The 26802-nt window shown below is 26.0% G+C and overlaps 2 protein-coding genes across 7 annotated transcripts in view; one reads left to right on the top strand and one right to left on the bottom strand.

The window, feature by feature from the left end:
- Positions 1 to 1243, top strand: part of LOC107436562 (oxysterol-binding protein-related protein 11) — a 21876-nt gene extending 20633 nt beyond the window's left edge. For all 6 annotated transcript variants that reach the window (XM_071184896.1, XM_071184897.1, XM_043042250.2 and 3 more), the window contains one exon: positions 1081 to 1243. In XM_071184896.1, the coding sequence (XP_071040997.1) occupies positions 1081 to 1149 (69 nt within the window). In that variant the 3' untranslated portion in view covers positions 1150 to 1243. The remainder of the gene's footprint in view (positions 1 to 1080) is intronic.
- Positions 1244 to 15774: 14531 nt separating this feature from the next.
- LOC107436586 (DNA-directed RNA polymerases I, II, and III subunit Rpb5) lies at positions 15775 to 26730 on the bottom strand. The gene is made up of 7 exons (XM_043042255.1): positions 26695 to 26730; positions 23360 to 23438; positions 21713 to 21852; positions 21545 to 21625; positions 18433 to 18491; positions 16936 to 17014; positions 15775 to 15840 (listed from the first exon to the last, which is right to left on the bottom strand). The coding sequence occupies exons 1-7, from the start codon at positions 26728 to 26730 to the stop codon at positions 15775 to 15777; spliced, it is 540 nt and encodes a 179-aa protein (XP_042898189.1).
- Positions 26731 to 26802: the final 72 nt, after the last annotated feature.

Below are 26802 nucleotides of genomic sequence, written 5' to 3' on the forward strand. Positions count from 1 at the left end.
GTTAGCAGTCCTTAATTAACTTTTTATGTAGGTAAATCAAATTACATGCTTAAGGTAATCTCAGATCCTGTTTTAGGATATTTTTCAAAAGTCCTTTTATTGTATGAAATTACATTTGCAAACAATATGGTATTTTTTTAATTGTTGATTTGCAATAGCTATTCACAACTTTTAAGTTTTGTTCATCTCAGTTACGGTGGCACAAAATTTCTTTCTGAAAAAAATTCACAGTTTTTTTAATTTGAAAAATGTTTGAGATCTAAATTTTTTAGTATCTTAAAATTTGCTCCATCACTGCTTTTGTTTTGGCTTTTAAAACAGCAAAAATTTAAATTATTCTTTTATAATGATTTTAATTTAGGTGGAAAAAAAAACCTGTGGCAGAATTTTTTTCGGGCTTTCTGCAACATGCCTCTCTATTACTGATATCTTTCTGTAAAATTCTTTTAAATATAAAAAATATACTTGTTAATAACCGAAACGTCAACTTAAATACTTTTTTTTAATTTTTAAATCTGATATTGTGGCAGATATTCTCGCATTTTGTATATGAAAAATACACTAATAATTTCCTTTTAAGTAATTTTGTTAATCATCATCACATTAAAAGAAAATAATAAAAAAAGTTTTGAAATCCGTAGCAGTAACTATCGGGAAAAAAAGATTGAAGGCGAAATCAAGTGAATCGGTTTCTTTGAAAAAGGGTTACTAAATGCATGTTTTCATTTCGAGATTCAGTTGCTATAATAAATAATATCAAATTATTAATATAGGATTTTAAAAACTATGTGAAATCAAAATTAATAACTAAATAAAAAAATTAATAGAAGGAAAATTTCTGCTGAGAAGAAAACCAAAATTATTTACTTCCTAACAGAAAAATCTTTTTGCAAGAACTCAGTAATGTTCTGTGACAATGTCGCCGCGATTCGAACACAGGAATAATAATCAACATGTTATTTATTTTGCAAAAAAATTTTTTTTACATATTAGTTTTGGTTTTTTGTTAAATATTTTTATCAGCTTTTTCTTTTGTTTTTAATTTCTGTTGGAATAACAATTATTATTATTTTATTTTAGGCTTATACTCCATCGCCAATTAGAGAAATTAAGAGCACTCCATATAATTCATCTTGGAAGTTAATCTGAATTTTTAACATTTATGTTTCTGTTTATTGTAAAAAAATTTATTTTGTTATGCACATTTTGTTATGATATTAAAATGATTTATAATTTTTTAAAATGCTTTTTTTTCTTTATTTGCTTTGTATTTCTTACTTTTTTACTTTAGTTTGTATTTTTATAGATTTTACTGTAAAATTTTTATTAGTTTTTTTTCTATCTACGGAAGAGCTTTATTGTTATATTCTTTCAAGAAATGTGAACTAATTATCAAAATAAATTTTAAAAAATTCCAAAAATTAAAATTTTTTCTAATGTACAGTGCGCAAAATAAAAAACGGACAACCATGAATAACTTTTGATCCAATGATCAGATCTTTATGTTCTAGGTGTCAATCTTAAAAGTTTGAGGGGAGGACCTCAAAGAGGCTAAGATTTCTGACCTCCAAAATATAGGATGTAGACGCAATCTGGGAATTATGGTTCCCATAGTTTGGTCCTCTGAATGTTAATTTTACTTTTTGCGTTTTTCTCGAGAACTTTTTAAAGAAATTGAAAATTCTTTTTTACAGTTCGTTTATCCAAAGATAATTCCATGTTAAATACAACTTTTAGTAAATATTTATTAATTTTTATTATTTAATCTAAAATAGGGAAAAAAAATTGGTCTAATAATTCCTGAGAAATTGAATTTTAAAAATGTGGATTCTTAAATATTCCATTTCCATATTCAATCGATTCACTCAAACTTTGTATTTTTAGATGTAAAATTACGTTCTTTAAAATAATGTTAAAAATTTTATATATAGTAATTCAAAAATTTTTAAATCCCATAAATAAAATAATAAAAAATAATTAATAAAAAATTTTCAAGTACAGAATCAAAATTTGTCTGCATATAATTTAGAAAATATTTTGAGATATTATTCTTCTAAAAACTACTTTTTTTAAGTATGTTATAAATTTATGTATAAGACTGAAAGTGGTTTTAATTAAATATTATTCCCTTAGGGATGGCTAAAGATAAATTTAACATGTTTAAAGTAATTTTTACTTAAAAGTACAAATTTTTGAGATGGAATTTCGTTTTAGACTGCTTTGTTTTTTTTTAAAGTCTTTTTTGCAGATCAATTTTCTGATCTACCATGAAAATTGTTTCAGATATTTAAATTTTTTTTCATCAAGAAGTATAAATATTTAGGCTTAAAAGTAGTTATAAAAAACGTAACGTTTTTGGATTTCAATTTTTTTCAGAAACTTCTCTTATAATTAATAAGTATGCTAATTGTGATCTAAAATTGATATTTTTTCCCCTTGAAAACTTGATAGCGAGAAGATGTGAAATGCCCTTCATTACCTTTAGCGCCTTCAGTTGTATCACTAAATAAAGTTCGTTCCTCTAATTTGTAAGTATTATGTAAGTATTTTATTATGGAGTAGTATTGTATTATTTCATTGATTATAGTCCAAGAATACTAAAGCAACTTAAAGTAGGAGGAGGTAAAACACTGAAAAGCAATAAAAAAACATTAAATTTAGAAAGGGCAATAGCTCCAGCATCTTCGATTATATTTGTTCAATTTTAATCTTTAATAGCTGTCAAAATTCAGTAAAACTTTGTTAACGTTCAGGGTGGCCACCCACCTGGAATTATCAGGAAATTTTTTTATACTGGAAAAAACCTGGAAGTATAAATTTGGATAAAAACCTGGAAAAATCAGGGAATTTTAAAGAAAAGCTGGAAATTTTTTCTTTGATAATTTTTTTAATTTCACTAATTTAAACTATTTACTAATTTTCTTAATTTAAATTATTTCATCCATTATAGCCACTTTTTTTAAACTGAAATGTATTGCCAAACAGTTGAAATATCATAAACTTAGCAATACTTTGCTTGCATCAAAATTTGCTCCATTACAGCTCTGTTAAACTAGAATGCCACATAAAATTCTCCCACAGTTGCTAAAGGAATGCAGAAACCTTTGACCGCTATGGGATTGTGCAATTTAGGAAAGATTCTGGTGAAGAAAGGGATTAGGATATTAGCTTCTGTTTTTAAATTCTGTCCTTGGGCTGAATCCATTTATGGCTCAAGTTTGTTCGGATGCTTTGGTGTTAATTTTTTTTTCTATTTTGACAAAGTGTTTTTGTATTTTTATCTTTATAAAATTCTCCAAAAATTACTTGCTTATAATTTAATAATAATAGATTTTATATTGCACCCTTTTTCTGAAAGCTTTTCTACTCCCATTCAAAGAAATCTGTGAATTATTTTTTTCTCAGCAAACCAACCAATCACACATTTTTTTACAATCGCTAACAGCAATGTTTGTTGACAAATTGTTGCATTAATGCTAATTTTTTCTATTTCATTTTAACCTTTTATAACATATTTTAATTTTTAAAAAAAAAGTTTTTTTTAGTACTAACTATATATTAATATTTAATTTCACTGTTTTGTTGGTAAATATTTGACTTTTAATTCAAAATTCGAATTGTATAGTTATCACTATATTAAAAGTTCGTAAATGTTGCTTGCATTCCAGGGATGATATTTCCAAAACTATGCCTCCTTTTACCCTAAAAAGCTGACAAAGACTAGGGAATATATAGGAAACATANTAAAAAATGGTTTTTTTTAGAACCAACTATATATTATTTCATTTTACTCTTTTGTTGGTCAATATATGATTTTTGATTCAAAATTTTGTACCAAAACATTTGAAAAATAAATAAAAAATCTTGTCAAATTGTCAAAATAAATTATTTTTTTCAAGATGATATGTTAAAAAAAAAATAACATTTTGAATAAAATATTTTATGATATAGACACTTTTCTTGTACACATCCTACACTTTATAAGAAAAAAGAAACAAAAACCTGGAAATTTTAAGATTTTTATCTGGAAAACCTGGAAAAATCAGGGAAATTTAAAATCTGATTTGAGTGGCCACCCTGACATTGTTCACGCTGTTGACTTAAAATATCCTCAGTGGTAGATGGATCGTGGGTTAGAGTCCCCTTGCCATCAGGCTATTTCTCCCAATACTTGATCTAGGAGTTCTCTTGTCTTCTGGATAGTGTTCAAAATTACAAGACTATGGAGTTGAACACTGGTAGTCATAAACTCATAATTGGGTCGGCAGTATATCGATGGTTATGAAATGGAGAATATCATGTTATAAAGTATTTATTTGGCTTGACTATTTATATTATTTATACAGTTTTCTAAAAGGTTCCCTAAATTTATAATCATAGTTAATGTTTAAAAAAAAGTTAACTTTTTTAAAACAGAAAATACTTGGGTCGAAATTATTTTCTGGGCATAAGATTATCTGAAAATTTATATATTTGTGCTTGAAATTTGAAAAATAAACAAATTAATGCCTGTATTTTAAAAATTAACTGCTTGATAAATTTATTCATTAGGAATCACTGTGAAGAATGGTTTATATAGCCAGCTTTAGTTTGACCAATACACTATAAGCATTACTTTTTATGCTTCTGATTATACACCATTACATCAATCAGGGTGCGTAGAGTTTTTAAAAAGTGCTTAAAGGTTCTTATTTTCGATTACCGTTTTTTAAAAGCCCTTAAAGGTGCTTATTTCATTGGGTGTTTTTAAAAAGTGCTTAATTTTCCCATTACCCTGTTTATTTTCGCCACGTTAGATGCAAAAAGACACTGTTTATATTGTTCTAGTCAATGTTTTCACAATTGATTCAACCTCATTCTATTTCGGCACACCGTCGGTCCTTAGCGTATGAAAACGCCATTCGCTTTATGATTAAAAATTTCATGATTTTTGACAATTGTCAAAAACTATGCCTGCAAAACTAAAGTTTTTTTTTTGACATGACGGTTAAATCGGATAAAACAGTCAATTGTCAAAAACTTGCCAACCCTGCCTAATTATATATATACACATATTTTTTGAAAGTGCTTAAAAATATTTTTGAGTGCTTGAAAAGTGCTTATTTTTTGTTGAAAAATTTGGCTATGGACCCTGATCAACGTTATAAAAAATAAATGAAAAACTTGTATTCTGAAATGTCCACACACTGTAAAGCATAAAACTGAGTCTCTGGAATAACAAGAAACAAGCTTTGTCATCTATCTTTTCCTAAAACATTGACAAACACAGAAAACCAAAAACTTAGTGCTTGGAAAAGAAACTACTCAAATTAACTACTTTAGCATAAAGATATCAATCTTAAAAGAAAAATACAATACAGTATATGCTTTGCTAAAAGCAGTGTTATACTTCTTTTTGATTTATCAGACGTTTCAAAATATTAAAAAAAGAAAGTTGTAAAGGGGTCAATAGAATTGGTCTTCAACTCAACAAACTATAACGACAAAATCACTGATCTGGAGGAAAGTTTTGAGGGCTGTATGCAAACTGTGCTCAGGTCTGATATTAGAGAAAATACTTTAGTGACCCGAGATTGGATACAAAACGGTGAAAGTCTGTACTTAATAAATCACTTAACTTTCAACTTTCTTCGGGGTAAAAAAAGAAAATTTCAATGTTGTTAATTCTAAACAATATTCAATTTCTCTATTCTTTAGCTCAAAATTTTGGTTTTTAAATGTAGAATATATCTAGTGAACTTCTTTTTTAAATCATATTTTACTGTCTAAAAGCCTAAAATAATTTTTTTTATAGGACAAGTACATAAAAGTGACAGACCAATTGTCTTATGCAATAAATATTTTTTTGCCAAGATCTTGACGTTACTTTGCCATCTTAACAGCAATGTATGTTATAAAGATTAATTTCTTACATTTTTTCCTCCACTTGACTTGCACAACATAAAAGAGTAAATTATTTTTACTTTTTATATTGTTAAATTGTAATATATTATAACATGTTACATATCTTCTGTATCATTTGTCTTGATAAGGAAAATTTGTTTGGGGTAAGATGTATATGGTTGTATCCTAAATGGTTTTAAACAACTCAAAATCCATTATTGGAATGCAATACAGTAGGGAACCGATTATCCGGAACGATCGGGACCATCGCTATTCCGGATAACTGATTTTTCCGGTTTTCTGAATCGCTACAGAAAGCCGTTTTTCTTTATTGTCAAATTCAACTAAAAAAATATATTTGGAAATAATCTTGAAAAGAAGAAAAAAAACGATGAAGTAATACACTAATGATTGTTTCCAAAATGATGGTAAGGTTAACATCTTTCAAAAAAGAAAGAAAAATCTTGAAATCTTATGAGGAGAAAAACATTTGTTTTTTCAAAAATGGCGGGAAAATTTATCGAATTTCGTTCCGGTTATTTGGTTTTCTGATTTCCGGATAACGGGTTCTGTACTGTATTTGAATTTTTAACTCTTTTACAATTTGCTCTATATCTAATTTTAGCTTATAGTAGTTATTCAACTGAGTAACTAAAGTAATTAATGCCAAAAAACATTTGTTGAAATGCTTTAAAATTGGAAATTTATCATTTGTGAAATTAAATGAATTTATCTTTGTTTTCTTGGTACAGTGTTTCAAATTAAATTTAATATTTTCTAATATTAGTGAGAAAAAAAAAACTTCACAGTTGTAAATAAGTTACAATTAACTCAAATCAAAAAATCTTATCCAAATTGTAAATATGTATTATTAAAAACAAAAATTTAAAAAATGCTGAATTTGTAAAGATCAAATATTTATCATTTTAATGTACATAGTATTTACAAAAATTAAATATTCGATACTTATGATATTGAGATTTTATGGTTCTTTAAATAATAAAGAAATCCATTATATTAGGTAGTTATAAGAAATATGTGAATTTAGTAACTTGGAAAAAAATTCGTAGAATTTACTTAGCATTTCTTTGCAACTTTAAAAAAAGTTTTAAAATCCTATTTCAATAGAAAAAAAAATCTATAATTTTTAAAAATTATTTGAGACTATAACTCAAATTTATATTCATTGAGTTTCGATTAAAATCAATGTCTTGAAATGCTTTTTTATAATATTGTCCACTAAAATTTGCCATTGAACATAATTAAAGTAATTCAACTTAATAGTGTTTACTTTAAAATAGAGCTGTGATGGCTCAATGATCAAATGCATCAAGTTGTCATTGTGAAGGAAGGACAGGAGTTCGATTCTTAGTGGCGGCACGAAGCTCACCCAGCTTCAAATCAATGGATACAAGCTTGTCTAGATAGCATTGTGTACAATGCTGCCACATTCATGCTGTTGGTAACGGAATAGTTCAGCTTTAACACTTTTGACCTTCTAGCCTGAAATGGGCTGTTGCAAAAATGCTGTACTTTTTTTACTTAAGATTTAAAGTGCAAATTATTTAGGGATGCTAAGAGAGGCCAAAAAAAATTTTTTTTATGTTACAGTGAATGACCAAAATCAAGAGAATGTCGACTTTCATAGCTGAATGTCAACAATCACATAGTCACTTTGGTGAATATCCGAAATATTTGTTATAACCAATTTCATATTAATTTATTCGTTGATGTTTTAATATCTGCTGAGGATAGATTAAAAGAAACATCAGTGTTCGGAGTACTGGTTAAATGCCTACTGGGCAGTGGCACTTGACCTTAAAACATTGATGTATGGCATACCAGGCAGTGGCACTGAACCTTAAAAAAACATTGATGTAGGGCAGTGTTTCCCAAAGTGTGGTACCCCCAAGGGTACGGGAACAGTTTAATGGGGGTACGCATTCTTATGCGAAATATCTTGCAACAAACGAAAATTTTTAAAAATTTTATTTAAAAACAAAGTTAGCCATGAAAATTTACAATTACGTAATTTTCTATTGGCTATTTTTTAGAGTTAACAGTTAATAATTAGTGGTGTCAACAGCCAGTTGTGAACTTTTGTGCAATTTTTTTTTTATAGAAAAAAAGACATTATTTTTTTTATTAGTGGTACACAGCGTTACGAAAAATTTAGAAAGGGACACATAAGTTTGGTAAACACTGATGTGGAGCATACCAAACAATGGCACCCAGTATATATTTCGGACATTTACCAAAGCAACTAACTGATTATCAACATTCACAGGTGGAAGTCGGCAGCCACCAATTTCGGTCGTTCATAGTAACATATATATATCCTTTTATTAACTCAAACAGATTGAATAAATTAATATATTGTTTTGACTTGTCTTGAAACTCTAATAAGAAAATAAATTTTATGAACGAAAGATGTGTTGTGTACCTATATATGTACCAGCACTTTCAAAAGACTTGATATCTCATGAATAATTTTCAATACTCTTTAACATACTTTCCTTTTCCATAAAGTAATTCAAAGGCTAGTTACATTTTTGAAACGTTACGGCATTTTCAGGAAGAAAATTTTCCAGCAAATTGCTTGAATTTACATTAATATATTTTATGCAAAAATCTTATATATAAGCCAGTGTTAATAAGTTTTCAACATTTTTTAGATATATAGATTAAACATTAAAAAAATATTAATACTTAAATGCTGAATTGTCTTTTTTTTCTTCTTTCTTTGTTGCACTAATTTTAAGATAATGAATTTCATAGATATTTTCCTTGTTATATTTTTAAAACGGGTGCTACATGCATACTATTTTGTATTGTTGACTGTGTTATTAAAATATCCACTGAAAAATCTGGATATTTATTGAATTAAAGTGTAAGTGCTTAAAAGAGAATTTCCTATACCCATGAGTGTTGAAAGCATGGCTCTCCAGGAAGCTTTATAACGACAACATTGTTTCAAAATAACAATATTTTAAGATTTAGTAATCTTAAAAGTTAGTTTAGTAAAAGGTTATTACATATTTTTTTTCTACTCAGAAAACCAATGCATAAATTTTTATAAGAAAAACAGTTCAAGTGATATAAATTGTTATGAAAGGAGAAACTATGTTTAAGCTTAAAACCAATTCACAAATATTGTGTCAGTAATAAAAATATGTGACAGAAAAAAAAAGTTCTTATAAAGAACACTCACATTTTGAATAAATATTTATTTATTTATTTTTTTTGAGAATGAATTTGTATGTTACTTATTATTCTTTATTAAAGTAACTCATCCTGTTGCATCAATTCATATTGATTTTCTTAATTTCCAATACAGGGTGCGAAACGTTTTTAAAAAGTGCTTACTTTTAAACTAGGTTTTTGAAAAGTCCTTAAGATGCTTTTTTATTTGGGGTTTGTAAAAAGAACTTCTATCTTTTAAAAATAGATATTTTTCTTTGTCGTATTGATTGTTGCTCAAAATTACATGGTTTTTGCAATTTTTTCTGCTATATTTATCAGAAACTAGTTCCTTTATCAAGATAATGTGAAGTTCTCAAAAATGCTTTTGAATTTATTGATTTTATTTTTATAAATTAAGAACTTTAAATGATAGAAAAAATTATTTATATTACTGCACAGATCCTAATTATGAATTTTTATTTTTTGGAAAGTGATTAAAAATAATTTTTGAGTGCTTAAAAAGCACTTAAAAGGTGCTTATTTGTTGTTGAAAAATCTGGCTACGCTCCCTGCAATCGATAATTAAAAATAAAATTTATTCTTTATTAAAGTAACTCATACTGTTGCATCATTTCATATTGTTTTTCTTAATTTTCAAAGATAATTAAAATAAAATTTATTACATCATGACTATTAATAAGAATTTTGCTGCTCATATTTTAATGGANATCGACCATGCCAACCGTCATCTATCAAAAGGTACCTCGTGATAGAATCAAGTTAGCATGCTTTATATACTAGTGAATGATGTTAAACTTTTGTAGTGGTAGTTACGCCACATATTCTTTTTCTACTCAGAAAACCAATGCATAAATTTTTGTAAGAAAAACAGTTCAAGTGATATAAATTGTTACGAAAGGAGAAACTATGTTTAAGCTAAAAACCAATTCACAAATATTGTGTCAGTAATAAAGATATGTGACAGAAAAAAAAAGTTCTTATGAAGAACACTCACATTTTGAATAAATATTTAATTTTTTTTATTGAGAATGAATTTGTATGTTAATTATTATTCTTTATTAAAGTAACTCATACTGTTGCATCTATTCATATTGATTTTCTTAATTTTCAATACAGGGTGCGTAGCGTTTTTAAAAAGTGCTTAAAGATGTTTATTTTTAAATTACGTTTTTGAAAAGCCCTTAAAGGTGCTTTTTTATTTGGGGTTTGTAAAAAGTACTTAATTTTCTATCTTTTAAAAAGTGATATTTTTCTGATAGTCGTATTGATTGTCGCTCTAAATTACATGGTTTTTGCAATTTTTTCTGCTATATTTATCAGAAACTGGTTCCTTTATCAAGATAATGTGAAGTTCTCGAAAATGCTTTTGAATTTATTGATTTTATTTTTATAAATTAAGAACTTTAAATGATAGAAAAAATTATTTATATTACTGCACAGATCCTAATTATGAATTTTTATTTTTTGGAAAGTGATTAAAAATAATTTTTGAGTGCTTAAAAAGCACTTAAAAGGTGCTTATTTGTTGTTGAAAAATCTGGCTACGCTCCCTGCAATCGATAATTAAAAATAAAATTTATTCTTTATTAAAGTAACTCATACTGTTGCATCATTTCATATTGATTTTCTTAATTTTCAAAGATAATTAAAATAAAATTTATTACATCATGACTATTAATAAGAATTTTGCTGCTCATATTTTAATGGAAAAAAGAATGCAATTTTTAAATGTGTTTAAATTTTTTTACTTCTTTATTCATTTTAAACTAACATTACTGAAAATAAAACTTTATTTAAAGAAGAATATTATCAGTGCTACTGTCTAATGAAATATACTGTGATTTATAAAGACATCGAATATATTCACTTTTTCCTAAATCCAAGATCATCCTAGTAATTAACTCATTGTAACCAAACAATTGACTAAGCAAGTTCAACAACCGAAGAATACTAATTTTAAGCAGAAGNAAGGGGGGGGGGGGGATAACACTAAGGGTATAGGACAAAATTACAAAATTTTGTTACCAGCCAGTGGCCAGTATTAGCATTTTTAACCATTTGACACAGAATTTTTATTTTGTAATAATTTAAGTCAAAATAAGTGATAAATATTATTATTAGCAGTTAAATAATTTAAGGTTATGAAATACAGCATGAAACACTAGTTTCTTTTTCTGCGTTAAAATCTTCCAAACAATTGTTCAAATTTGTACTTCTTTTTTGAGCTATTTAGATCTAAGAAAAACAGTTATTCATCTTTGAAATTACTTTAATTTTCGAAATCAATTATTGTTAAATTTTTGAATATGAATGAAAAAAAATTTAAACTTACTTTTTTTTGGGGTTTTACATTTTAGTACTGATATAATTCCGATAATCTAGTAAATTTTTTCAGTAACTATACTGTTTTTTATAATTAAAAAAAGCCAAAAATATATTTTTGATTTTAGTTATAGGGTCAGAAAAAAATACATAAAATGGACACTGGCGTCCTCTCTCTGGGTGAAAGGGTTAATAGTGACTAATTTAAAAAACAATTGGCCTTTTTTTTTCTTTTTTGAATAAAAGATACAAAAAATTTAAACTATTAATATAAATAATTTCTTTTGAAGATTTCTAAAAATATGGTAAATACCACAGGGTTGATTTCTAAAATGAAGAAAAATTATGTAAAATTTATGTATTGTACATAATGATTTCAACTAATAAAATTTAGGGTTCGAGTTTTCGAACCACTAAGGAGACATAAAATTTATGTTTATTAACAAACATAATTTTTTTCGTTACAACATAAATCTGAAGTAATTCTAATCACAATGTTAATTATATATTAATTAGATTGCTTTTAAATTTCATTAACCACAAATGAAAAAATGCAATATGAAATTAATTTGAACTTTAATAAAACCATTGATAACTGAATTTAGTCCTGAAATTTTTAATCAGCGTAAAATAATTAGAGCATTTCAAAGATGATTTAAGTTTTCCTGTAGAATAAATAATGTGAGAAAATAAAACACGTGTTTTAGAGTAATATGGGATGGATTTTTGGCAAGAAAAGTTTATTAATTCACAAATTGTTGTCGCTGTTATATGTTTAGTCACCTTGTGGTAGGCGATAATCATCAATTTTGTCCTTTAGGTCAGGGTATGCAAATTATAGTAATTTGTAAATATATACTCAAACCTATGAAATCATTGTTACATAAAAGCACTAATAAGGAGCAGTTACATTGTGAAATTAACACTAGTGTTTCTAAAAATTCAGGTAATAAAGAGTTTACAAATGCTGTAAGTATTGTGTTAGCAGAAACAAATAAGTGTTGACATTATGAATTTATTATAAAATTTGTTAAGTTTAAATAGATAAATAAAATGTTATGAGTTTGTAAATAGCAGTTATGAAAATATTTAAATTTTTTGCTTAATATCAAGGTGTTGGTAAACTTTCTCCTTTAACAAAGTAATTAAGTATTGTATTTGTAAAGTTTCAAAATGAAGAAAAAGATGTAGCAGTTTATTTTTAAATGAATCTATCATTAAAAATAAATTCACTGAATTGCCATATCAAGTGAAAAACGATAATATTGTGATAAATATTGACTGCTTAAGTATTATTAATTATGGCAGTGCCTTTGTTAATGATATTTGTATTTCTGTTTCATTTCTTTGAAATTCAAAATATAATTGACATTAATATTGCATTGTTAGTATGAATATTTTTACTCATGTTTTTCTCTAGAGATTGGGTACTTGATAATTTCTATACTTACCTCTTATAAAAAAAAAAAATTAATTTTGAATATTGTGTAACTATTTGAAGCCCTTTTTGTATTAAAAATTTTTAGAAACGTAAATCACAAAAATTTAAAAAAAAAAATATGTCATGTATTTTTTTTATTATTTTTTTTTAAGGAAAAAGTTGGATTGTGAATTTGAAATTTCATTTGCTTGATGCAGCATGTGCATTTTATCAACTAAAGTTTAATCCGTTCAGGACTGTGATCACACGATTCTTCCTTTACAGCCCACAGTATTATATATCAGACAAGCCTTTCTAACTCTTGCAGCCCATGATAACACGAACATGATCTGAATTTGCTACACTTACATACTTTTCCTTTTTGCCGGTCCTGAACGGGTTAACACAACAAGCTAGTAGTTCTTTTGAATTTAAACTGAGCCATTTTTTTTTGTCTGCAAGCAAGTATATGCTAGTATTTTTGTTTAGATTAGCTGTATAGTTTTCTTTGTGATTCTTTTTGTAAAGAACGACTTTATCATGCATACTAGTATGTAGTTTCTTATTAAACTATTTTATTCAGATTATAATATTAAATCTATTTATAACAAGCACGATAAAATAGTAATTTATTTTTAGATGCATATAGCAAGTGGACTGATTCTTTTTATCGAATGTAATGCTTAGATTAAAGTAATCATTAAAATTGTATTTTAAGAAACTTCTGTGTCTTTTTTATAAATTGCCTTTAAAAACAAGGATTTTTTTTTTACTGCACAGTGCCCACTGCCTATTAAAATCATTTCTGTTTTGGGAACATTTGATTTCATCAAGCGGCTGATTTTATAAACCAGAATATCTATACTTAAAAAAAAAGTATTTCTAAAGTTTTAAAAAACTCTAAAAGCTAAACTGATTACTACATTTATAATTTATAAAAGCGTCTTAAGATATTAACATATTTGTTTTGAATAGAAAAATGTAAAATTAAAAATTCAACTTAGTTTGGAAGTTTAATATTGTTAAGTTTTTGTTACTTTCAATATTTTCTTTACTTTGATTCAATTTTCAAAAAGTGCTTTTTTGACACCTATTGAAGACAGATTTATTTTATTGAATTGTTATAGATATTCCATAAGTTTTCTTAATTCATAAAAAGTTTTATTCCTCTTTATTTCCAGTTTAATAATTTTTTAACTCTCACCCCTAAATTAAATGATTAAATAATCCATGTCTGTAACTTTCTAGGGGAAGGTGGAATGAAATTTATTAATTATGCTTTTATAACTTGAAAAATGGAAAATTCTAATCATTCAGGAAAGAAAAAAAAAGAGCAGAGTTTTTTTTTTTTTAAAAAAACATATGCACTAGAAAAAAAAAATGCAAAACAGTGATATTGATATTGGAAAAGAACATTTAAGCATGCTCTGATTTTGTAGTGATTCCATTATTGCAGATTTGATTTTAAAAAGCGGCTGATTTTATAATCCAGCAATTTTATTAGTGATGGTCACTGTAATATATTACAGTGACCATTTATTATATATTTGTTTTGATTAGTAACACTGTAATATATTACAGTTATTAACCTAATTTAGTCACCACAATTTACAAAACGCTGAATTACAAGTTTGACTTTATAATAATTTTCTATTTAACTGAATAATTAATAAACATAAATTTTTTGTTGTTGCAATTAATGAATCTTGAATTTATGAATTAATAATTCATGTTTTTAATATTATACTATTCTTATGAATTGTCTACTACTGTTGTAGAGGTACAGAAAATTTTCAGAGCCTAATATTTCTCTGGAACAGTTTTTAAGGTTTGAAATTTTCCCTAAAATTATTGTGCTTTTTTTTAAAGTTACTATAACTTTTTCAAAATATTTTTAGAAAGTAAAGTTTATATTTTGTTAAAATGTTTTGACAATATTTTTTCTTTAATAAAAGGGAAAAAAATTCATTGAATAAACTAGCGTATGCATTAAAAATAATATTTTTTGGCATATTATAATTTAAAAATAACTAATAGAATTTAAATTAATTAATAAATAAATTGACATATAAAATTTCTTTCACAAGGAAAAATTTTGTTAAATGATGCATTTTTTTTAACAAAAAAAAAAAGTTTGCAGCAATTTTTTAATTGGACCGAAAATTTCTTTAGGCTGCCTGAACCTCAGACTAAACTAACTGCTGTGGACACCATTTAATTTTATTTTGCCACATGTCTTAAATGATTAAAAAAATGCCTGTTTTTTGTTAATGAGAAAAAAGTGTATTTAAATAGAATAAATTTTACCATTATTTATTTAAGTAAGTTTAGTAAGATTGTTTAAGTAAAACTATCAAATTGATTGCCAGTTCTTATTCCATGATAAGATATTGCATAAGGAATAACTTCAAAACTAAAGAAAAAAAGTATGGATTTGAATTTCAATATATAAGAATGATTTTCGGCTGCGTTAAAAAATGAGTTAATTGTCTTTTCTAAACTTTTTAGACTACAATGTTGCAATGCAAGGTGAAATTTTTTTTTACTTTAATGTAAAATTAAGTTTTTGGAGTCTACTACACTTGGATGTGGTATGATTTTTAAATCAGATTTTTATAATTTAAGATAATTTTAAATTCTATTATATAACGACTTGCCATTATATCTTATCTAGTCAAACCTTTTTCTTCTTTTTTTTTAATTCCTTAGAATATTTTACTTTCTGTCTCAAAAGCACTTTTTATAAATAATAATTAATACTTGTGGCAAAATTGTGTTTTTAAAATGCAGAAAATATCAATGTAATAAAAAAAAAAGGTAACTCATGAAATTACTGATGCTTCTTAAGACTTCCAGCAATTCATACACATTTTTATTGTCAATAGAAAACATAATAGAGTGACGTATATACATATTTAAATGAAAATTAAAAACAAATGCTTGAACTAAACAACAAGACGGTAAGATATATAACGCCCTGCAGTTTCACTGTTTCGTATAATTTTCACCACCTGATGAAAAAAATATTAATTAACACCAAACAAAAATGTATTTATATACAGTAGAGTCCCGATTATCCGGGTTAATGGGGACCGCAACAAACTCGGATAACTGAAAAACTCGGTTAAAGCGAAGAGTATAAAAATGGTAAGAAAAAGAGAAGGTATAAATGTAATATATTTAAGAAATACAAAATGTATACGAGTATACCACATACAATTCATATTATAATTGAAAAGCTTACTTAAAAACATTTAAAAAGCATACTTTACGAGAATTAAAAAAATTTTACTTAAAAAAAGTCCTTAATCGTTTTTTGTTCTACGTAACTTTGGCGCTTTTCTGTAGTAATGTTTCGCCTTTTTTAGGGATAACAGGAAGGCTGGTGTCGCCTCTTTTTGTTGTTCTATATATTCAATAGTTCATTAGATAGCTTTTAGTCCATCTGTATGAGAGATTTTTATATGTTGATTTTAATAATCACTGTCTTCATCATCTTCGCTAGATTCATTATCATTATTGACGATATTAACGATAATTTCATCAGACCAAGTTGTTGGATTTTGTTTTTTGAGTGTTTGGAAGATAAAATTCAGATTTATTTTTCAGCGGTTTTTTTTAAAAAATAAACTAGAACAAAAAAAATCCTTGAAATATTTTATAGCTCGGTTAAAGCGGAAACTCGGATAACCGGGGCTCGGATAATCGGGACTCTACTGTATATATATATATATATTAGAAGAGATCTCAGACTTTGAGTTTGTGGAGCACGCACTAAAATTTTCAGACACTGTTGCCATTTGAAAAGAGCTGAAAAAGTTTAATGGGTTTTAATCTTATAGAAGAGTAGAAATTTTATCTTTCTCTTATAAAGATTTTAACTTTTTCTGTTGTAATGTTTTTTTCCAACAGAATTATTTAAAATATTTATAAAAAAAAATTATAAAATAAATAATAATGATGATAAATAGGAACTATTGTACAAAAAAGGGGGTTGTCAAACATTTGGTTAGATTTAAAGAGCTGAACTTGGAGCATGCTTCAAAAGCTCTCTGTCGCAGAATTCTCCAATTGAAAATAAGGAAAAAAGCTTGATAATTAATTACCTGCCCTCTCTTAAGTCCATAATATCTAGCAACAGGATCACCAGCTTGAATTCTCATCAGTTGATTTTCTTTAAGCTTACTAAAAAGTTCAATAAAGAAATTTTTTTTAAATATATAATTACATCCTAGATCAAAAAGCAAATGCTAATAAAAAATAAAATAGTACAGCCCAAACCACTTATAAAAAAAAAAGAAGCTCAGAAATAAAAATGATAGAACATCAAAATAAATTATATTTGTAACCATTTGAATTAATTTGATTAAAAAAAACAATAAATAAAATTCTAGTATACAATTGTTAATAGCTACATTAAGTATACAAATGTATTGGGTAAAGTATTTCTCATAACTGTTTATTCACTTATTCTTTAATAACAAACCAATAAAATTTGTATTCTTCTTCAAAGCGAAAAAAGAAATTGTGGGTTATTTCAACAAGTTTTGAAATATAAGGTAAAACCAGAGTCAGCATTGCACAGAAAAGATTTTACTAAGGTTTACATACCACCTAATTTTAAGGGTTCTAGATGGTTTTGATGTCATAGAAAAAGCATCAACGCACAACTTTTTTCAACTTTCTATAACTTACTTACCATAAAATTTAACTTAGAATTCTTAATTTTTTACAGGAGTTTAACAAAAGCACTAACATTATTTAAATGCAAACACTTTTCTGAAACAATGCAAAGAGCCTTTATAATTTAATTTCATTTGTAGCTAAATTTAAAGGGGGAAAAAAAGATTATTTACTGTCTTGCTTGCACGATAAAAGTCATTAAAACCATGTGAATGACTTGATATAACTTTTAATAGGCAGTCAAATGTTTTTTTTTTATTATAAAAAAAAACCATGCTAGCTCAAAGAAATTTAAAAGTAAAAAAATATTTTCTACATTTTATTTTGACTTCTAAAGAAAAAACCAAAATATTTATTAATATTCAAGGGCAAGACTTCAAAAGAAAAAACCAAAATATTTATCAACATTCAAGGACAAAAGGAATTTAAGCAACATGGTATATTCAAACAAATTATAATAAATGTTTCTATAAACATTGAACATGAAAAGAATCAGTGATCAGCTATTTCACAAATTGAATTATTAAAATTTTGCTGTGTAAAGAATTGTGCAATTTTGATGACAAAAATCAAATCCATTTGAGGGTCTTTTAAGTTTCAAAGAAATTAGAGCAACTATCAAAATAATAAACATGACAACCGGTTACCAGATGATTCCAGTTAACAGGTTAGTTTCATTAAATTTTTAAAAAATGATAAATGCAATAATTAAAACTTTGAAATATGTTGTTCCTTCTGATTACTATATATAAAAACCAAAATAATTATTCGAGAACTTATTTGCAAGTTAATCACAAAAATTCGAAGGGATAAGAAATGTGGCCATAAAAAAGCAATTTTAATAAATAAACTATTGATCAGTATTGATGTCTATTTATTATTTCTAATCTAAAAACAAAAAGAGAGAAAAAAAAGCATACTATCTGTTTAGAAGTTCAGTTTTTTCTTCAGGTGTCATAACAGCATGCTCTGGAACCAACTGGAAAAAAAAAGAAGAGTTTTGAAATATTTATTGTTTTATAAAAACAGTTCCATAAATGAAGCCCTTAATATATATTGTTAGAATTTTTTTTTCTTTGTCAAAAAAAGAGTACTAGCATAAAATTAATATTTAAGGTAGGAAAAAAAACACTTTTAAAATTTAAAAAAAATCGCAAGTGAGGCAGGTGAAACTGAAAACATCCAAACCTGTTTGATTACTGGAGGAACCAGAAGCGAGATGATAGACAATTATTAAAATCATCTCCAAATGATATATTTTTAGTCTTATCTTCTACATTAGCGATTTTGATATCAATTTTGTATCTTCCTATATTTTTTAAATCATCTGATTTTTTTTAATGAAGAAAATATTTTTTATAATTTGATTTAAATTGAAAATACTTAATTAATATTGAAGTAATACCTAAAATATTATTTGATGTTTAAAATAAAAAAGAGAATAATGATGAAAAAAGTAACTGAAACTTCCAAATTAAATTCTTCCATCAGTTGTATATAAAATAATTTGTTGTTTAATGTCAATGTTATAACTATATCCATTTTTTTGTTGTTGTTAACAGCACTTTTTAAACTAATTAAATATGTAGCTCGTAAACATCCATATTAATAATGAAGAAAAACATTTCATTAGTCCGAATAATTTAGAACAATTGATTTTTTTTCTGATCTAAATTAATTAATTCTTTCCTTGAACTTTAATTGACTAATTGGAACTTTGTCTTTACAAATTCATGAGGGTGCTAAGCCTGAATAAAAATAAATGTGATTTCTTTTAATTAAGCGATTAATTCTAATAATTATATATTAATTTAAAATTATTGTTATTAATTTTAAACATTTTTGTTTGAATTATAAAGTAAAGTATTTTAGTCATAATATTATTTGCAGATAATATTAAGCATTATTAACATTTATCATTACATTTTATCAGCTTTGATTTATCAATGTAAAAAAATACTTAATTAATATTGAAGTAATACCTAAAATATTATTTGAAGTTTAAAATAAAAAAGAGAATAATGAGGAAAAAAGTAACTGAAACTTCCAAATTAAATTTTTCCGTCAGTTGTATATAAAATAATTTGTTGTTTAAATTCAATGTTATAATTATATCCATTTTTNTTTTCCATCAGTTGTATATAAAATAATTTGTTGTTTAATGTCAATGTTATAACTATATCCATTTTTGTTGTTGTTGTTCAACAGCACTTTTTAAACTAATTAAATATGTAGCTTGTATACATACATATTAATAATGAAGAAAAACATTTCATTAGTCAGAATAATTTAGAACAATTGATTTTTTTTTCTGATCTAAATTAATTAATTCTTTCCTTGAACTTTAACTGACTAATTGGAACTTTGTCTTTACAAATTCATGAGGGTGTTGAGCCTAAATAAAAATAAATGTGATTTCTTTTAATTAAGCGATTAATTCTAATAATTATATAATAATTTAAAATTGTTATTAATTTTAAACATTTTTGTTTGAATTATGAAGTATTTTAGTCATAATATTATTTGCAGATAATATTAAGCATTATTAACATTTATCATTACATTTTATCAGCTTTGATTTATCAATGTAAAAAAATTCGATTTAAATACAGAACGGGACCGATTATCCGGAACGATCGGGACCATCGCTATTCCGGATAACTGATTTTTCCGGTTTTCTGAATCGCTACAAAATGCCATTTTTTTATTGTTAAACCCAACTAAAAAAAATATTTGGTAATAATCTTAAAAAGAAGAAAAAACGATAATGTAATACACTAATGATTATTTCCAAAATGACTGTAAGGTAAACATCTTTCAAAAAAGAAAGAAAAATCCTAAAATTTTATGAGGAAAAAAACATTATTTTNAGAACAATTGATTTTTTTTTCTGATCTAAATTAATTAATTCTTTCCTTGAACTTTAATTGACTAATTGGAACTTTGTCTTTACAAATTCATGAGGGTGCTAAGCCTGAATAAAAATAAATGTGATTTCTTTTAATTAAGCGATTAATTCTAATAATTATATATTAATTTAAAATTATTGTTATTAATTTTAAACATTTTTGCTTGAATTGTAAAGTAAAGTATTTTAGTCATAATATTATTTGCAGATAATATTAAGCATTATTAACATTTATCATTACATTTTATCAGCTTTGATTTATCAATGTAAAAAAATACTTAATTAATATTGAAGTAATACCTAAAATATTATTTGAAGTTTAAAATAAAAAAGAGAATAATGAGGAAAAAAGTAACTGAAACTTCCAAATTAAATTTTTCCATCAGTTGTATATAAAATAATTTGTTGTTTAATGTCAATGTTATAACTATATCCATTTTTGTTGTTGTTGTTCAACAGCACTTTTTAAACTAATTAAATATGTAGCTTGTATACATACATATTAATAATGAAGAAAAACATTTCATTAGTCAGAATAATTTAGAACAATTGATTTTTTTTTCTGATCTAAATTAATTAATTCTTTCCTTGAACTTTAACTGACTAATTGGAACTTTGTCTTTACAAATTCATGAGGGTGTTGAGCCTAAATAAAAATAAATGTGATTTCTTTTAATTAAGCGATTAATTCTAATAATTATATAATAATTTAAAATTATTGTTATTAATTTTAAACATTTTTGCTTGAATTGTAAAGTAAAGTATTTTAGTCATAATATTATTTGCAGATAATATTAAGCATTATTAACATTTATCATTACATTTTATCAGCTTTGATTTATCAATGTAAAAAAATTCAATTTAAATACATAAAAAAAGATTTTTTTTTCTTTAAAAAAAATCTTGACTTTTGCCAATCCTATAACCAATACGGACAGCCTAAATAATAAAACAATGCTTGAAGGTATGTTAATATGTTCGGTAATGCTATTTTGCAATAATTTTGATTCTCAAAATAGTAATCTCTGATTTAGTAAGCAATTTTGACACGAATCTCATTTTCATGTGAATACATAAATAAAAGTTAATTTTCTTCCTATTTAAATAAAATTATAAGAAATTACCTCATGTTCAGTGATGTTAATTAGGAGTTCTGATTCCAGGAAATATTCTAAAATGTATTTAGGAGCCATGTCTACCAAAGCCTGAAATAAACAGAATATGATGTAAAAAAAATAGTTATTTAATAGATCAAAATAAAATATTTTATTACAAAATCCATGGAACATTACTTGTTTAGCAGATGGTGTCATTCCATGCTGTACAACGATGATTGCTCTGGAGATATTTTCCTCCTGCATTCTTTGGCAGTAAGTCTTAATGACTTTAATACCGATTTTTGTGTCATCAGGAAAAAACACAAACATTTGATCTGCAAGTTTACGAATAATTCCACTATTATACAATAGTAAGCAATAAATTAGGGTTTAAAATTAGTAAAACAAATAATTTGTGAAAAGCAATATTCAAACAAAGATACATAATTTTTAAGTTTCAAAACAGAGAGAAATTAGTTTGTATTTTATTCGTTAATCAATAATTATAAATTAAGCCTACCCTTTTTCTGGCATAAGTTAGTGATAAATATTGTTTTTATCTCTGAACATTGCCTTGTATATTAAATACTTTACAGGTGAATTTCATTGAATCAATTTTTATAAGGAGATTTGCAACTAAAATTAAGAATTGAAACAAACATTTGATCATTTTTCAAGATTTAAGTCTGCTTGCCAGGTTCAGCATTCCTTATTATAATAAAATTAGAATTAGCCTGTTTTAATTTACCAACAGGTAGGCATTCTACTTTGCTTAATAGAATGGTTTTATAAATAAAATAAAAAAGACCTAAAAAAACTGAAGAACATGCTCTGTAAAAAGTTAGCCAGGGATTATATATGAACTCGCTTAAAAAAGCGAATATTGATTAAGAAAAATGAGAAACAGAATACTTAAAAAATTAAGTGGTTTAAGTACATAGAGATTTAATCTCCTGATATTTGTGGAGGTTTTAGTTTAATAAAATGCATATGTTGCTATTTTTATGTTCCATTAACTTGATTTATAATGACTTCGGCCACCACGTAATTTAAATTAACACATAAAAGTTATAACAATATTCTATAAAAATATTAAGTTTTTGCATTTTTAAAATAATTCTTGCACCCGGTTGTAAAATCAATTTTTTAAATGCTAAAACTTCAAAGAATCTTAACCAGAAAGAGTAAAAAACAGCAACTATGCAAACAGCAATTACATGAAAATGTTATATTAATTCTGTGATATATATATTGACATTTGTCAAAGAGAGTAATGGCAATAAGATTTGGGTAAAAACAGCAATTGTAACAAAGTAAAAGTTACACCATTTCACTGAAGGATTCAAATTTTGTAACATAATTTACACGTTTCCAAGATAATATTACTAATACAGTTTTTATTTGGAATCTTAGATAACACAGATTTTATTTGGTAAGTTTTAAATGTGGTGCATTGATTTTCAATAAAATTGAAAATGTTTAGGGACACACCATGGATTCAATTAATGTGAAGAGACCAATGTTTTTTAAATGAAACACACATTTTTTTCTCTCCATATGATGTAAGTATTGTAAGCATAGAATTTTTAAACTATTATAAGAAAAATAAATATATTTAAAAAAAAAGTAAAATTTTCAAACATATACACTGAACTTACTTTAAAAAAAAATTACCATGACAATGTTAAGGAATGTTACAACACTTCTATAATGATTTATTTTCAATTTAAGTAACTTTTTTACATTAAAATGTTAGTAAGATAAAAAGTTAACATAATTTGCTATACATCTTCATAGGCATCGTAAATTAATTCCGTATAATATAATATAAAGTAAATATACCAGTGGGATCATCGTTATGGGCAACCAGAACAATTAGATCACTTCTGGCTGGTCTTCTTTCACTGGAAAAACAATGAGACTTTAGAAAAAGAAAACAAAATCGCAAAAGTTAACAGAGTTGTATTGGAATCAATAAGTGTTAATTAAATTTAACTCACTCTCAGCTTAGAGCAACGCAACCGCTACAAATTGAATATAATTAAGCAAAAAAGTCATTTAGAAAAAAAATTTAACCATTTTTTTTCCTGCCATGTTAAAGATCCTCTTTAGCCAGAAAAAGATTTCATTCTCCATGTTAACGTATGAAGAATCGGATAGTTACATTTGATGTGAAATAATTCATTGCTTCATGGTATGTTAGGCAATGTGAAAAAAAAATCTAATTCTGTTTTAAAATGAGGGTTCAAACTTGAAAGCGGTAGGAGATCTGAAGATATTTTGATTAAAGATGATAGATTGTCCTAAACAGGATTTTCAAATTTCATAGGTGCACTACCCAAAATGTGATAAATGTATTCATTGAAAATATATACCCTTGCAAAAATACTAAAATAAAGGTTTGATTATACAGTAAAGTCAAAAAATATCTGGCTAACAAAAGCATAAATAAAAACAAAACATATAATGAGATAAATAAAAAATAAAAGCACAAGACAATTTATGGAGCAACAGAGAGTTGTTGATTTTTGATGAGAATAGTTTTTGTATTGAATTTAAGGTTTATACTAACCTGTTACGGGTTTTTCCATTTATTTTGCAAGGTTATTACTACCCCGTTACGGGTATTTTAATGTACATTTGTTTAGTTTATGTGTGATTGTCAAATAAATGCGTTTTTATAAGAAACTGCTTCTTTAATATCGCTTGATTCGTTACAGTACTATATGCACATACTCGTTTTGTGATACTTTCTTAAATCTGAAATGTAATTCTTGCGAAACTTAGTGCAGCATGTCTGTTTCAATGCTGATGATAGCAGCTGCGATACAGGCCTTCAAATGGGTCATGGTCGCTGGACTTAGAGGCACATATAAACTATCTTTTACAAACCTTCACAATACCTGGAGTGAGCAGATTGACGGATCCTGGTGGCCAAGGCAAAAGCGCTTTGTCAATCCATAAAAAAGTTGTGCAAGGGGGAAGGTTTTTTCAGTTTGTTTTGTTTTTGCAGAAAAGACTGATGAATGTTTTTTCAGTGATATATATTGAAGATTATTCAAAACTATGAATTTAGAGGAATTCATCTTGACTTACCTAGTGTACTATATAAATATACATTTAATTTTGTTTTGAGATTGGATAGGATCTTCATTATATTGCATTTGATCCTCCACATCAAATTTTACTCACTCCTGGATTAATATCTACTATAGTATATAATAATCAAATAGAAAAGTTAAAGAAAATTTTTTTTCTTTAAATAATACTAGTTTTTTTGTTTTAATCATGACCATCAGCTAAATTAGAAAAAAAAAAGTTTCCTACATTTCTTCTTGATGAGTTGTGGGGTAATAAATGTTCTCTTAATGCCATAGAGCAATGAGCCACCAGTCAGTTATGTGGCATATGAAACATTTATAATTGGTATAGTAAATATTAAGTATAAAATGTAAAAATATCTCCATAGCAACTTCCTACCACTAAATGAGTTTGCTTAGATTAACAATGCGCACTTTATATGATGAGAGATGGTGATTATAAGAGATGATGTGACGATATTCCGGTATGCATAATACAACTCGAATGTGCATAAATGCGTATAATTATACACGAATGTACAATAATATTCATAATATACACGAATGTACGAGCACAGTTTGTGGAAATTTTTTGGAATGTACAATAATATTCATAATATACACGAATGTACGCAAATGTGCGAGCACAGTTTGTGTTAATTTTTTTTAATGTCACTAATTTAAAAATAGGAGGGGAAAAAAAAGTCAGAACTCTTTTATTCAACCCTGCCTTCAATTTTAGGAAATTTGGAAACAACAGAAAATTTAGTAAGTCAATAACTAGTTTTATTGATCAAAAAACAGCCAAATTTAAAGAAAGGCATGCTGGGAAAAAATAATCAGTGTTGGGTTTCATAAAATTTTTTAAAAAAAATCTGATTTTCAAACAAGGTTGCTCTAAATTAGGTGGCGGCAAAGGGGTTAAAACTAGTTATAAGAGAAAATAAACTGCTTGCAAAAAGTCAAAATTGAAATTTTGTGTTGGCAGAAAGTTTTTTATTTTATCTAAGTCAGATGATATAAATGAGAACAGTTGTACTACATAATACTATTTTGCTCACATTTCTTGTCCTATATTGCACCATCTTGTCTCATCAATAATTACCCTTATTTTGTGTGTCAACGATAATTAAAAATCCACCACACCATAAACGAAAAAGAACCTTGTCAAAACCTTCCTTTGGAATCAATAGAGGTGAGATTAATTAATTCCATCCAGAAAGATTTGATGTTTTCTTTTCTAGTGAAAATATATTAATTTACAGTTACATTAATTACAGTTACATGAATTTACAGTTTGACTTTGAGTATGGCGAGGCAGTCAAATATTTAAAAAGCAATCTTGAACCTAGTCAAGAAAAACAGAGTGTAAATTAATTATTTGAATTTAATTAATAAATAATTAGTTTTTGAATAACAGCAACTGAATTATTGTTTTAAAATTAATATGTCTGATATTTCGTATTGAAGAAAAAGAAACCTTTTTTTGTGATAAACAAATATAAAAAAAATTTATCATGGATATTGTATAGATATAGAAAAAATTAGTTTTAAGTGGCAATAAGGGATATACAACTTATTTAATATTTTAAAAACATGATTCATCTTTAATTCTATTAATTTCTTAGCTACTTTCCTTCCTGACAAATAAGTAGGTGTGTAGAGACAAGCGTGGAAACTTACAAATTCAAATTTAGAGAAAAAAAAGTAATAACAAAATTTAGTGTACTTTTATAAAAAGTTTTAATCAAATTGAATAATTCATTGTACTCGTAAGAATCTATATTATTTTAAAATTTTTGGGAGAACTCTTTTTCAGAAGCCACCATATTATGTGATTGAAGTAGCACAACTGAATTTCAATTTTATGAAATCAAATTAAGATAATGATATTTTAAACTTAAAAATAAAACGATCGTAAAAGTATGATAGCACAAAATGTTTGTTTCAGTGACTGCCAAAAAAAATTTCAACTTTTGAGTGGATCCTTTCCCATGTCGACATTGCTGGTAATGAGTCTGCAAACTCCCTTGCTAAAAGTGGGGCAACTCTAACCTTGTTTTCTCAGGCATCCCAGACCTTTTCAGAAGTGAATACCTGCTCTGGTGTCCCTCCAGTGCGGTAGATGGTCATTTCTCGTTTTTGCAGTAGTCATCTGAAATCTATTACATACACAAAAAGGTTTTCCCGATATGTTCGAAGTAG

Source organism: Parasteatoda tepidariorum, chromosome 9, assembly GCF_043381705.1.
Source record: "Parasteatoda tepidariorum isolate YZ-2023 chromosome 9, CAS_Ptep_4.0, whole genome shotgun sequence".
Classification (NCBI taxonomy): Eukaryota; Metazoa; Arthropoda; class Arachnida; order Araneae; family Theridiidae; genus Parasteatoda; species Parasteatoda tepidariorum.

What these genes read in the sequence shown, in the direction of transcription:
- LOC107436586 (XM_043042255.1), bottom strand. Translation starts at nt 26,730, where the DNA reads ATGACCATCTACCGCACTGGAGGGACACCAGAGCAG. An exon ending in CCATAACGATGATCCCACTG is followed by an intron (nt 21,853 to 23,359) that starts GTATATTTACTT and finishes GTAAACTTGCAG; the next exon opens with ATCAAATGTTTGTGTTTTTT. An exon ending in ATGGACTTAAGAGAGGGCAG is followed by an intron (nt 15,841 to 16,935) that starts GTAATTAATTAT and finishes TTTTTTCATCAG; the next exon opens with GTGGTGAAAATTATACGAAA.